The sequence below is a fragment of the Dromaius novaehollandiae genome, chromosome Z (genome assembly GCF_036370855.1).
Source record: "Dromaius novaehollandiae isolate bDroNov1 chromosome Z, bDroNov1.hap1, whole genome shotgun sequence".
Classification (NCBI taxonomy): domain Eukaryota; kingdom Metazoa; phylum Chordata; class Aves; order Casuariiformes; family Dromaiidae; genus Dromaius; species Dromaius novaehollandiae.
The window spans coordinates 7,944,363-7,956,506 of record NC_088132.1 but is presented as its reverse complement, the minus strand read 5'-3'; the positions used below and the strand labels follow the sequence as shown (position 1 = coordinate 7,956,506).

Here is a 12,144-nt window from a genome sequence, read left to right as displayed (position 1 = left end):
AAAAGCCCAAGTAGACTGTGAACAGAGTTGACCAGTGGTTATGACAGACAGGTGGACCCTTCATTCCTGGACGATAGGTGAACTTGAGCAGTGCCTGCCTCTAGCAGTTTTCTCTGGAAGCTGTGCAGATGCCGCTCAGCTGCTTGTGTCCCTGCCACAGGTAGGGTGCTAGTGGGGTAAGATTCATTCAGATATCAGTATTCATGTTAAATACTCAGACTAGTCTAGCCTTACCTTTCTAGAGCAGTGTAGAGGCTGTTTCTGGCCGCCACCTTGGTAGGTCTGTACTGCCCTCTTGACGAACTGGAACAATATGGCATTCTGCCATAAAGGAGCATTTCCCTGTTAAATGAACAAGGTGATGATACCTCGTTTAGCTGCTTTTGTTGTTGTTTCCTTCTCAATCCCCTTGCAGCAAGCTTGGAGAGAGAGTAGTGGCAGAGGGGAGACTGCACAGCATCTGTTCCCCATCTGCTGCTAAACTGGTAGGCAGTCAACAGAAGGTTGTCAAAAATAAATAGGAGCCGGTCTCAGCAGGATGTGATCTGTTTGAGCACAGTTTTGCTCCCTGGCTTGGGTTTCTTTCTCTAGAGTAGCTATAAAACCCATCACTCCTAGGGAATTTGGCTGTGGAGCTTAACTACGCCAGTAGTATGGCTCGAGTGAAATGGGTTGCTTTGTAAGCCTAGCAAAGTTTATAAATCCAAAGGGGGAAACATCAGATAAGCAAGGATCCTGATGATACAGATCTAAACTTTAATAATCCAGCATGTCTGTTAGGCATGCAAAGCCTTCCTCAGCAGGAAAGCAAACACTTCAAAACCTCTGGGCCTGTTTGGACACAGCCAATTGGGAGCGGTGAGTCACGTCCTGGGAATGTGGGGAATGCCAGGAGCACAGCGAAGCCAGAGGCGGGAGGGAGCCCAGCACCTGGTGGGGACTGAGCCCTGCCGTGTGCAGGGCGGGAGGAGAGATCCTTTTCCTTCCCCGAGTATCTCGGGGTGGGTGAGCTACTCCGGTAGTTAACAGCAGCTGGCATATGGCTATGAAGTAGTGGTTGCAGCTGTAAAACCCAGCAGCTGGTGCCACGTGAGCGGGAGCAGACTGCACTAGCCGTCACGTGGACAGTACTTGCTTACAGGCAAATTCCTTCAGGTTTTGACAGTCTTCCTCTGGAAAGCGTCTAAATGTTCAGTACAGTCAACTTTGTAATGTAGTGTGTATATCACAGGCAGATTCTTGGTTCAAGAATACAGCATGTGAGTGTGTTTGGTGGCAAGGGCAGATGAGATGAGACTTTTCTGTATTTTCATGTGGTATTACCAAGAGGATATATAGAAAAAAAGGTTTTCTTCTTTCCTTAAGCATATAGAAAAGGAGTTGAACTGTGACCTCAAGAAATACATCTCTGTTGAAGTAGTGCAGTCAGAGAAGAAGGATTTCACATTCACCAGTTGCTAAATACTCACGAAGTAATGCATGTAGCAGAGTGCGGTGTTCTTTACTGCTTCAGTGGCTCCCATATAGGAGCCACCCAGAAATGAGTTTTGAAAGTGAGCTTGGATATCTCAACCTGATTACAGGTAGCACAGGTAACAGCTGTGGAACATGGGAAAATGTGCATTTTCTTACTGCTTCACTCGTATTGCTTCTACAAAGGTTCTTTTCATTAGAAAAAAAAAAGTTGGCAATAAATCTGAAGAATTTCCTGTAACATTTCTGCTTATTAAGATATCTGTGGTGTAATTTAATCCTAAGTCTACAGATACTGTGTATGTAAGTCTGTGCCCTAGCTTTCCAATATGATGAGCACATTCAAAGCCCTGCTGGCTGGTAAACTAATAAGTCCTGCTGGACTTCTGCGGAATTTTAGGAATAGTGGGTTAAACTTGAATGAAAAGGAGAACTCTGACAGCTCCTGGCGCTTTGTCAGAGGACTAGACTGTGTTTGTTCCCAGAGTGCCTTTGTTCAGAGTCAAATAGTCTGTAGAGCTGGAAACAGTCTTTAATTGGAGGGTCTTTTCTACAGCTCCAAAACAAGTCAAGTACACTTGCAGAGCTTTAAAATGGCACCAGTTACAAGAAAGTGTTTGTGCTGAGAAGTAACACTTTTGTTTGCCATGTCGATGGGCCCTTTTTCGCTTTGCAAAGTAGGTGCCTCAGGAGAGGAGCATAAAGACCATCCTGATCGTATTTCTAGGATTTGGACACAAGGATGCTCTTCTGTCTGATGGTCTTGTCAAATTTCACACCAGCAGCTTTTAAAATTAAAAAATGATGCCTAAATGATGTCATATAAAGTGGTTTTGTGTCCTCCCTTGTTTTGCACACAGAGCAGAAGAGAATCCTGTTCTGTCCCTGGCTCAAGAGCACCCCTGTTCATTTTTTTCTTCTCCACTTTCCCTTGAATTGCTTCCATTATCAGACCAATTGCTGCCTTTTTTTATAGGCTGCTCTGCTAACAGTTTATTCAGTTCATTAGCACAATTGCTGCTTTTTGGGTTCCTGCTTTCCAAAGAAATTATCTCATCCCTCTGCAGATGTCTGTAACGTAAATCACCAGAACAAGGCCGGCTATACCCCCATCATGCTTGCTGCGCTTGCAGCTGTGGAGGCAGAGAAGGACATGAGGATAGTGGAAGAGCTCTTCAGCTGTGGGGATGTGAATGCTAAAGCCAGCCAGGTCAGTCCAGGGGTTCAGAGGGCACTGCTCCAACTTGCTCGGCTTTTTACCTTTCAGTCCCTGTTCCCTTCACCGCTCCATTGGTGCAGCCCTTGTGCTCGTTTACTGTGGCTCTCCATGGTCTCTTGATGTTTCTGTGTATGTTTTGGATTGCTGTACACAAAATGGAGCCCTGGAAGAGCAGCTGAGCCTCAGGTGTGGATGCCTTTGAAAACAAAAAATGAAGATTGATTATTATATGAAAGAGCCATTACTGAATTTTGGGAGGCATTTACAAAGTCTGTAGCGCTTAGTTCCTTCTAAGGACCTCCAGCTGTGTGGGAATAGCTCTAATTTAATAAATATCTGTGTTAGTGTAGAATACATTATGTATAAAAGATATTTCGATAATGGCAAGCAGAGACTTGACAGTCCTATAGAAAATAATCTTTTTTTTCCCTCAATAAAAGCACAATGCCAAAAAAAAAAAAAAAGTGTGCATGCTTTGTCATTGATTGCCTGTGTGGTGATTTGGCTTTTTTCTCTTCTTTTTATGCAGGCTGGTCAGACCGCTCTGATGCTGGCTGTGAGTCATGGGCGGATAGACATGGTTAAAGCTTTGCTGGCCTGTGGTGCAGATGTCAATATCCAGGACGATGAGGGCTCTACAGCTCTGATGTGTGCTAGTGAACACGGACATGTAGAAATAGTGAAACTTTTGCTGGCTCAGCCTGGGTGTAATGGCACCCTGGAGGACAATGTGAGTTGCCTTTCCAGACGCTGCTTCATCAGATAGTTTCTCCACTTTGGAATGTTTTTCTAATTTAGTTTTTTGATTCAGCGAAGAGCTGCAGAAATCTATTTACGTGAAACTCTGACTCATAACCCCAGAGTACCAAACACATGAATCCTCTGTTTAGTTGTAGGAAGTGTTGTGATTATTTGCCTTCTGTCTTTGCTTTTCAAACAAGTCTCCCCAGCAGTAATTTTTGTGCTTTAGGTGTGCAATGGCCAGAAGAGAGAAGTCATTGGTTGGCTCATGATAAAACATCTTTCCTTCTCACATCCCTTTCCCATTTCTCAGGGGTTTCCTAATTCTCAATTAGGACTTTACGTGGTGACTTAATGGCCTCACTCTGTTGTTTTTCTGTGTTCATGGCAAATATCAATCCCAAACTTTTCTTCATGAGATGTTCGCTCAGTAGTCACACCATGACTGTTGAGAGTACTGGTTGGTCTTTCAATCACTAAGCTACATTGCCTTGACAATAAACAGATGCAGGCTGTGACCTCAGCGCCACTTGCATATTTCTCGATTTGCAAAGATCATTGCAGCCTACACTGTAAACAGCCAGGATTTGATCGATGGAGGGTTCAAGATTTAAAATGTTGACATAGCTTTCGTCTTAGCTGAGTATTGTTGTATTCTTGGTAACAACATCATTTCTTGCATATGTTTCAGTTCATCCTATTGCTGTCGCCCATTGAGCACTGAAATAGAGCCTGGATTTTGGATTTGGGAGGGTAGTGGGTAGTTATTTGTTGAAACTGTTGTAGAAAGGCAGAGCAATTTTTTGCGTTCATTTGCCTGCTTCAGGACGCTGCTGGTTTTATTGTCCTGCAGTGCAAGCGGTGCATAATAGCTGGCCTCAGAGGAAAAATGCAAGAAGACTTTAGTGTAACAAATCCTTTTTAGGGTGATCTAGGTTACTGCAGCCTGGATGCTATTATCTAGTAGCACAGTAGACCTATTAATCATCAAGTCAATAGTTGAAATCTTTATGGGAGACATGACACTCAACTATTCCTGTAGGTAGTTTGATACTGTTATCCAAGCACAGCCTGTCTGCCTCTTACTCATTTTTAGCGGGTCTGCCTGTGCTGGGAGATTTTGAGATATTTAGCATTCACAGAGCTATTCAGAGTGTAATTGTAGTGCTTTTCCAGCCAGCATGACTGCTGACCGACGCTGGGCTTCGTCCTCCCAATTTGTGCCGCTCTAATAATGACTCGGCCTCTCTCTCCTACAAACTTTCTGCTTTTCCTGGTATTGACTGTGTAGTATTTGTAGTGCATTATATCGTACTGTGGTGGCCAGCCGTTCTACCTCCCTGTCTGTTCAGCACCATTAGATTTATTTGTAATTGCTCCCCACAGTCTCATGAGAAGACTTTGCACTTGGATGCTGCTCGTCGTGTCCCATGCTGGAAACAAGGTTTACAGTTTCTCTAAACTGGTACTGACCTTTCTAATACCAGTGCTACAGCAGGGGCTGGAAAACGTGCTTCTATGGGAGAGCCAGCACTGGAGGCGGCCGCTGTGAGGTCATTTCAAATGCTGGCATTATTGTGGAAACTTCTGTGTACAGGGGCCAGAAAGGCCGGTGTGGGGCCAGCAAGCCACTGCAGTGTTTGTGCTGAGGCTGTAGCTTCCTGCCTTGTGAGTCAAAAGCCATGGGAGAGCGGGGTGCTGTAGCCACATGATGCATCAGTTTTGGGAGGGGAAGTAAGCAAGGAAGAAAGAGTCAGGGGAAGTGGCAGCTTCCTACTAATTTGCTTTGCTGACAGCTCAGAAGTTCACAGCCCAAGTTTTCTGACTTCCACCTCTTCCTGGCTTTCTCTTGCCCCCCAGGTGAGGGGACAAAGACCCAGAAAGCATCTGCCACAAAAACGAATGATACCAAGCATGGTATAAAGGGAAATCAGTGGGTCAATAAATTAGCCTTTCAGCAAAAGCAAATCTAACAGGCTCGACAACCATGATTCCTGAAAGAAATAGTATCTCCTGAGACACCGAGGTGACAATATCTGAACAGGAAAGTCCATTTGTTAGTAGTTAGGCTCCTGTCGAGGAGCATTTGGAATTAGGAATGCAATTGCTCTTAGTGTTAATGGGAGTTGTAACAAAACGATTATCATATCTGATTAACATTTCTCCCTCCCTTACCTTTTCTTCCACTCCTCACTGGCACTGTAGTTTCTCTCAGACAGACCAATCTTCTGGAATCACTGGTCTTACACAGCATTACATGTAACATTATTGTGATAATGGCATGCTCATTCTTGCTCAGCAATAATCTGGTCTCCTCGTTGAGAGAAATTATGAGGCCTCTGACAATTGGACTGCCTCATAAACCAGCAGCACAAGGCTTGTTGTCACTTAATTATAATAGAAGAAATTAAACAGAACTCTAAATTAACCCAGCTGTCTGAGCAGGAGGGCCTTCACTTCAATAACTTCCCTTCTCTGTGGGCTGATGGGGCTTTAGAGGGATCCGCTAAAGCACACAAACAGTAATTCTTGTATTTCTTCCTTCATTCTCTCAGGATGGCAGCACAGCACTTTCTATAGCCCTGGAAGCTGGACATAAGGACATAGCAGTTCTTCTTTATGCCCATGTCAACTTTTCCAAAACCCAGTCACCGGTGAGTACACAGCCTCCTATGTATCTTGAACATAGTTTACATTTTAACTTGCTGTTCCTGAAGTAGGAAAATGTAAATAAGAAATGAAAAACCTCTCATTTGGCTTGCTATATCTGGATAGAAAGCACTTTAGACTATCTGTGGGCTACCACTTTATGCAGAAATGGTTTTCTCAGCAACTCTGTTCTCTTTATTGAGCAGTACAGTACATGAAATTTCACGTTTATCCGCAGAATAATTTTTATGCTGGTAAGTAAAATGTGAATTTTAAAATACAGAGTGCAATAGGCTGGTCACTGGCTGAAGGATATCTCCTCCTCCCTTTTCTCTTGGAGTGAGGATAGTTCACTAACGCTGGCTAGTGTGCAGAGGTGCTGTTGCATCATTGCAAAACTGATTACTGACCCAGTCAGCGAAACAAAGTTGATTACAACTGTCCTAGGTGTTCTGTCAAACATCCACCTGCTCTCTGAGCCCTGACTCACTCTTCTGATAAACTGCTGCTAAATGTTTCACTGTGTAAACAACATGTACTGTCAGGTAGTAGGCTGTATGATAGCTGGTACTCCTCTTCCCAAAATGGAAAAAAAAAGAAAAGATTCATCTATGCAATAAAAGGGAAGGGATTGAACAGACTGCTTGTGACTGCTGTGTTCTCATTCAGCTAGCTGGATTAATTTCCCTTTGATTAATTGTTCTTTCCTCCCCTCTTTTCTAGGGCACTCCTAGGCTGAGCAGAAAGACATCTCCTGGTCCTACCCACAGAACCACGTTTGAGTAGTAATGCATGAATATCTGTAAAAATCTTAATGCCATCTTTAAGCTGCTAATTGTTACTGTTTTACTGAGACAGATACTGAATGTAATTGTCCTGTGCCTGAACTCACCAGCAAAGTGAAAGCAGAGACCTAGTGCTAAAGATAGAAAACTGTAAACTTGAAGCAAGCATATAGTTAGGTAGTAGAAGGCTAAGACCCTTAGCCAGAACTATTCTTTTGCTCACTTACTCATCTTTCCACACACTGGCATAAATACTGTTTTTCTTTGCTGTATATTGTCTTTTCCGATGTCATATACAGTTTAAGAACTTTAAAGCTATCCGTGGAAGGGTCCCAGTGGCATATTCTTAATCATTCTAAAACATACTATATTTGCTATGGCTAGACTTTATCACAGTAACCTTTTTCATAAATTTCATTCCAACATGATTTTGATGTTTTTAATTATTTTGAAATTCAGAAGTTGCAGTTGCTTATATAGTCAGCTCCGCGGAGCTTGAGCTGGTGGGTGGATGGGTTAGGAATAGAGAGCAGACCCTCTGTCAGGTCTGAAGTTCATGAAAGCTGTTGCTTATTGGGGATATTGTATAACTTTTTATATTAAAGATAATAGTATCTATAAAATTAACTCGCACAGTATTTTCAACATTTTATATTCCTTAATAATTAAAAACTACATGAAGAATTACATGTCTTGTTACCATATTTTTATTAACTGTGTCAGTCCATAAGCTCCATACATGTTTATCGGAGAATAAAATTAGAGGTACCAGCTATATATTCCCCTTGAGTGGAATTGAGTGTAGTTCTCGGTGCATATTTATGGAATGCTATTACCTTGTCACATTCACTTTAGTCATGTGTATTTAAATGTTTGAAGTGCCTTAGACTCTTGCCATATTTTCAGAATAAAATTTCATTACGCTGTTTTACTCCCCTCCTGTTTTACTTGTGATTTGTCATCATCCAAAAATGCTGTGAATTACAACTGCAGTAGTGAAACAGGATAGATTGGTAAGTCAAGGCAGGGAGGACTGGACAATTCAGCCCTTGGGGGGGTGGTGATGTGTGCGACATCGGTGTCCGAACGAGCTTTTTACTGCTGACCGGCAGAGTGAAAAGCTTTGCCCAGATATCTGCCTTTGCTGGTGTTTTACTTGCTGTGGAGGTTGGGCCATTTGCTGAGCTGGGAGAGATCTTTCCTCAAGGGACCTGTACACTTCTGTTCTTCTGTATCCTTCCTCTTCCCCTCCCTAAATCCTTATTAAACAGGTTATCCTACACAGTCCCCTTGGCATAAGGACCCACTGAAGCCGTCCTTCTCCCGCTTGGCACAAAGACGGGCGGCTTGGGCTGCGTGAAGTTGCTGTGAGCTGCGTCAGAGCTGGCCTGGTCTGCCTCTGCAGATACCGTCCGACATCTGTACGGGCCAGTGCCCTGGTGCAAGGGACTGTCCCTTGGGCTGGAGGGACCGGTGAGGCGCCTCTGCCGGCGGGGGCACATTTCTCAACGTAACAGTCCCAAAGAAGCCCATCACACAGAGTACGTGACACTGAGACCGGCTTCCTCAGAAATTTCAAGTTCACTTAGGATCTGGGTTGGTTTCTGGTGCGATAGAACGAGTGAAAGTTTGGTATTGATAACACCGGGATGCTAACGCCAGTCTGATCTCCCTGCTCCGTCCCTGCCATGTTCTGCGTCTCTTGTCCCCTGCAGTAACTGCTTATCTTCTTGGACATCAGCAGCTCTGCTAAAAACCCACAGTGCTGCTTACAAGGGGCAAGAGGCCTGTGTGTGCAAGCTTCAGAGCTGTTCTGGCAGCAAGTCTGTCATTCTGTAGTTTGCTCCCACAGCAAGCTGAAATGAGCACGTTCAGGCCCAAATGTGAATCCCGCTTCTCTGACCTTGCTTTCCCACGCAGCCGTTGTGCATCTGTTACCAGCTCTGACGTAGGAAGCAAAGCAGAGAGCAAAATCTCACAGCGCTTTGCTCCCTGGGGGTGGTGGGGGCACAAGGCAGGAGTGTTGCTGCTGATGGTTGCCTTGTTTGCTCTTTAATGCTGGGAGATGCCAAAATACTGCGGAGAGGGAGCATATTCGTATACACCAAGCTGCAGCAGTAAAAGCCAGGGTCGGGCTAGACTAGGAAACGTTAATGACTTTCTATCACCCCTACAGCTGCTTCTTCCCCAAGAAGCTCATGGGATGAGATGGGAGACGCTCACTACTGTCCATGACCCATCTTTTTGGGTGCATGGACAGGGCAAGAGTAGCTTTCCGTTCACTTCTATAACTGTTCATCTATCACCCCTTGCCATGATTCAGATAGCTGTTTGGAAAGCAAAAAGAAACCAAGATAGCTTGTTCTTGTCCTCCTGAGTTTAAAACACATTCTGTGCTGGTGTTACACCAGCTAAGCTGATGAAGCAGAGAAGAAGATGACTGCTTTAACCACTCTGAAAAAAGTTGTTCCGTTATGTATACTTTTAATCTCACAGAAAATCCAGTTTACTTGTTTATAGGTGCATATCATCATCCAGTGGATTAAGTTCTTACCTAGTGAAGAGACATTGTATTGCCAGAACAGTGTTTGGACCTTGAGAAGGCTTCTGTTTTCTGTTTTACCAAGAACATGATTTTTATTTAGCATTGGTTTGACTAGGAACCATTTAGTTGTGCTTCCTGCCATAAGGAAATAAGTAATCATACCTTTGACTCTGGCTTATATCACATGACAGCAATTTTAAAGCCTATGGGTCATATAAAAATTTTCCACAGTTACAGATTTTGCCAAAAATAGTTTTTTAAACAAAGATCTTTGTTACTGCACTACTACCTTGCTACTGTTCTTCTTTTGCACATATGCATATTGGTACACATTGTAGCCTAAGACTGAAGAAAAAAATTTTTTAAAGCCTGTGAATTTAAGTTTTCAGAGTAAAGGGCCATGACTGTTAGGATCTGAGTTCTTGCAGGTCCTCTCTCTCTCCCTCCAGAAATCATTGGGTGTTCTGGGTATGTGACTGTCCTTGCAAATGGGCCAGTGATTTAGGTATCTTAATGACACAGATACAGTTGCCTAGAAGTACCTTTACACATTTTTAACCATGGAAATGTGTGTAGGAAGAGGAATGTGGGAACAAATATTCTTTTCTTTCCTTTTGGTAAAGAATTGGTATATCAGAAACCAACATATTAGGGCATAATTTTTTTTTCTGAGTGAATGCATTTCTTTCTAATGGCCTTGACTGGTGTAAGTCTCAGCAGGAATACAGTAATATAGGTGAGAATCCTTGGCTTTAGGTGCCACTTATGTGGTAAGCACAAGGGTTGGCCCAGCATTGGCCTTCTAGAGCTTTAAAAAATGTCAGATTAAGCTTTGGATTTTGCATTTCTCTGTAATACTCAGCTTCTTCCCAAAAGCTCATGCACCATTGCTTTGGGATTAATCCTTTGTAAAGCAAAGTGCCCCCAGTTTTAGTAGTATGTTAAAGTAGGCCATTGCACCATGTAGTCAGAGAAACTGTCCAAAGCAGCCAAAGCTTTGTATATATTGGTTGATGCAAGTGAAAAGTATGGAATAAACTGACTATTTTGCTAAAGCCAGTAAAAGTCATCTTTTGCCTAAAATCCTTTTAGGGAAGACTTAATGGATTGAGCAGTATAAGCAATAAAAAAGGAAATAATAATTACTCCCTTAGCATTTTGTTTTCTTTGATGAGCCTCCTGTTGCCAAGAGCTTGACGCCTGAGGCAGTTCACTCTGTGAAAGTCAGGCCCTTTCCCAGGAAATAGTTGGGAGCTTCCTGAGAATGCTTGTATCCACCAGTGCCCTTTGCAAGTCAAGTTTAATTCCGCCTGTTAATGTTGGATAGCGTTATCACAGATGCTGGGATTAAGGGTTTACCATGCATACCAGTGCTGGTACTGAACCCCACCATCACCACCACTACCGGTCTCGCAGACATTTGCTTTTCAGTTCAGATGAGCTGATGAGTGACTCTCAGTATATCCGAGCATGATATTGTCATCATCTTTGAAGACCAGCTGTCAGTGAATTATTTAAAAGCCCTGACACTTTTTGGAGACTGCAAAATACAAGACTTCATTGTCTTCTTCCAGTTATACTGTGATACATTAAATGAAGATGAGTGATACTTACAATGATCCTAACAGATAAGAGGTTACTGATATTAGTTTTAAAATGATGGAAATTAGATGATACAACAGTAATTTAAATGCACGGACCAAAGAAGCCATTTTTGCATTCTCTCAGAGGTTTCGGCTTATTGATACAGCTGGAGGAACTGAAGTTGTTTGAGAAATACCTATTACGTCTGTTTCTTCTGAAGTCTGATATGTTTTTGGCTGAGAAGCCTGGCTGCTCGGGGTCCAGTTCAGCCGTGGCGTGAGTTATCACAAGCCTTGGCATCGATCCCCGACACGCAGGACTGGCTCTGTTTGCTGGAACAGAAGCAGCGCGAGCTCAGCCGCTGCCTCTGCACGGCACAATGAGGGCTATAGCAAAGCTTGCTGTGGCCCTCTTCGTGCGGTGGAGAGGCAGCAGATGAGCTGTGAGCCAACACGGTGCTCCCACGCTTAGCTCAGCCACGACTGACCAGCTTTGCTGCAGTTCAGTGCACGTCCGTGTGCAAACTTTATCCTTTCCCGCTCTCGTGCCTGCATCCAGATTGAACCACACAAAATTCAGCTACAAACATAACTCAGGCTGTGTCCCTGGGGCTCAGATCCAATGCAGATGCGTGGGCCTGCCTCTGAGAGCCCGAAAAAGCAGGCCAGGCTGGAGTGAAGAGGTCAAGGAACAGTGCTGGAAAACATAAAAGGAGGATTTTGTACTAGACACTGTTAGAAAGGGCCAAAATGAGATCAGAGGAAAGGTATTCCTGCCTTCAGGCTTGCTCCATTTTTCAGCTGGGAATTGTTAGATTATCAGATTTCCTACTTAACAGCCTAATGGAAAGGCCCAATGAAGTCACCGAAAAAATTCCTGCTCGTTTCAGCTGACTTTGGCTGTTGTGACTCTGTGCATGCATAAGCTGAGCAGAAGTCTCTCCTCAGACATGAGGTATCCGATTGCCATCTTTTTTCCTTCAGTTGTTCCACGTACTGTTTGGTTGCTTTGGCATGACCCAGCATATCCGTACCTTATCCCTTCACAGCAAGTACAGCTGGACAGGGAGGTGCTCGTAAGGAGCTGCAGAATTGCATGCTATCAGCAAGAATATTTGGGAACCTCTGTGGTGCTATGCAGGAAACACT

At 43.7% G+C, this 12,144-nt stretch overlaps 1 protein-coding gene across 5 annotated transcripts in view; it reads left to right on the top strand.

Annotated features, from left to right (window-relative positions):
* KANK1 (KN motif and ankyrin repeat domains 1) overlaps positions 1-7,803 on the top strand; it is a 130,230-nt gene extending 122,427 nt beyond the window's left edge. For all 5 annotated transcript variants that reach the window (XM_064501458.1, XM_064501459.1, XM_026100516.2 and 2 more), the window contains 4 exons: positions 2,541-2,683; positions 3,222-3,422; positions 5,989-6,087; positions 6,806-7,803. In XM_064501458.1, coding sequence (XP_064357528.1) covers positions 2,541-2,683; positions 3,222-3,422; positions 5,989-6,087; positions 6,806-6,868 — 506 coding nt within the window. In that variant the 3' untranslated portion in view covers positions 6,869-7,803. The remainder of the gene's footprint in view (positions 1-2,540; positions 2,684-3,221; positions 3,423-5,988; positions 6,088-6,805) is intronic.
* Positions 7,804-12,144: the final 4,341 nt, after the last annotated feature.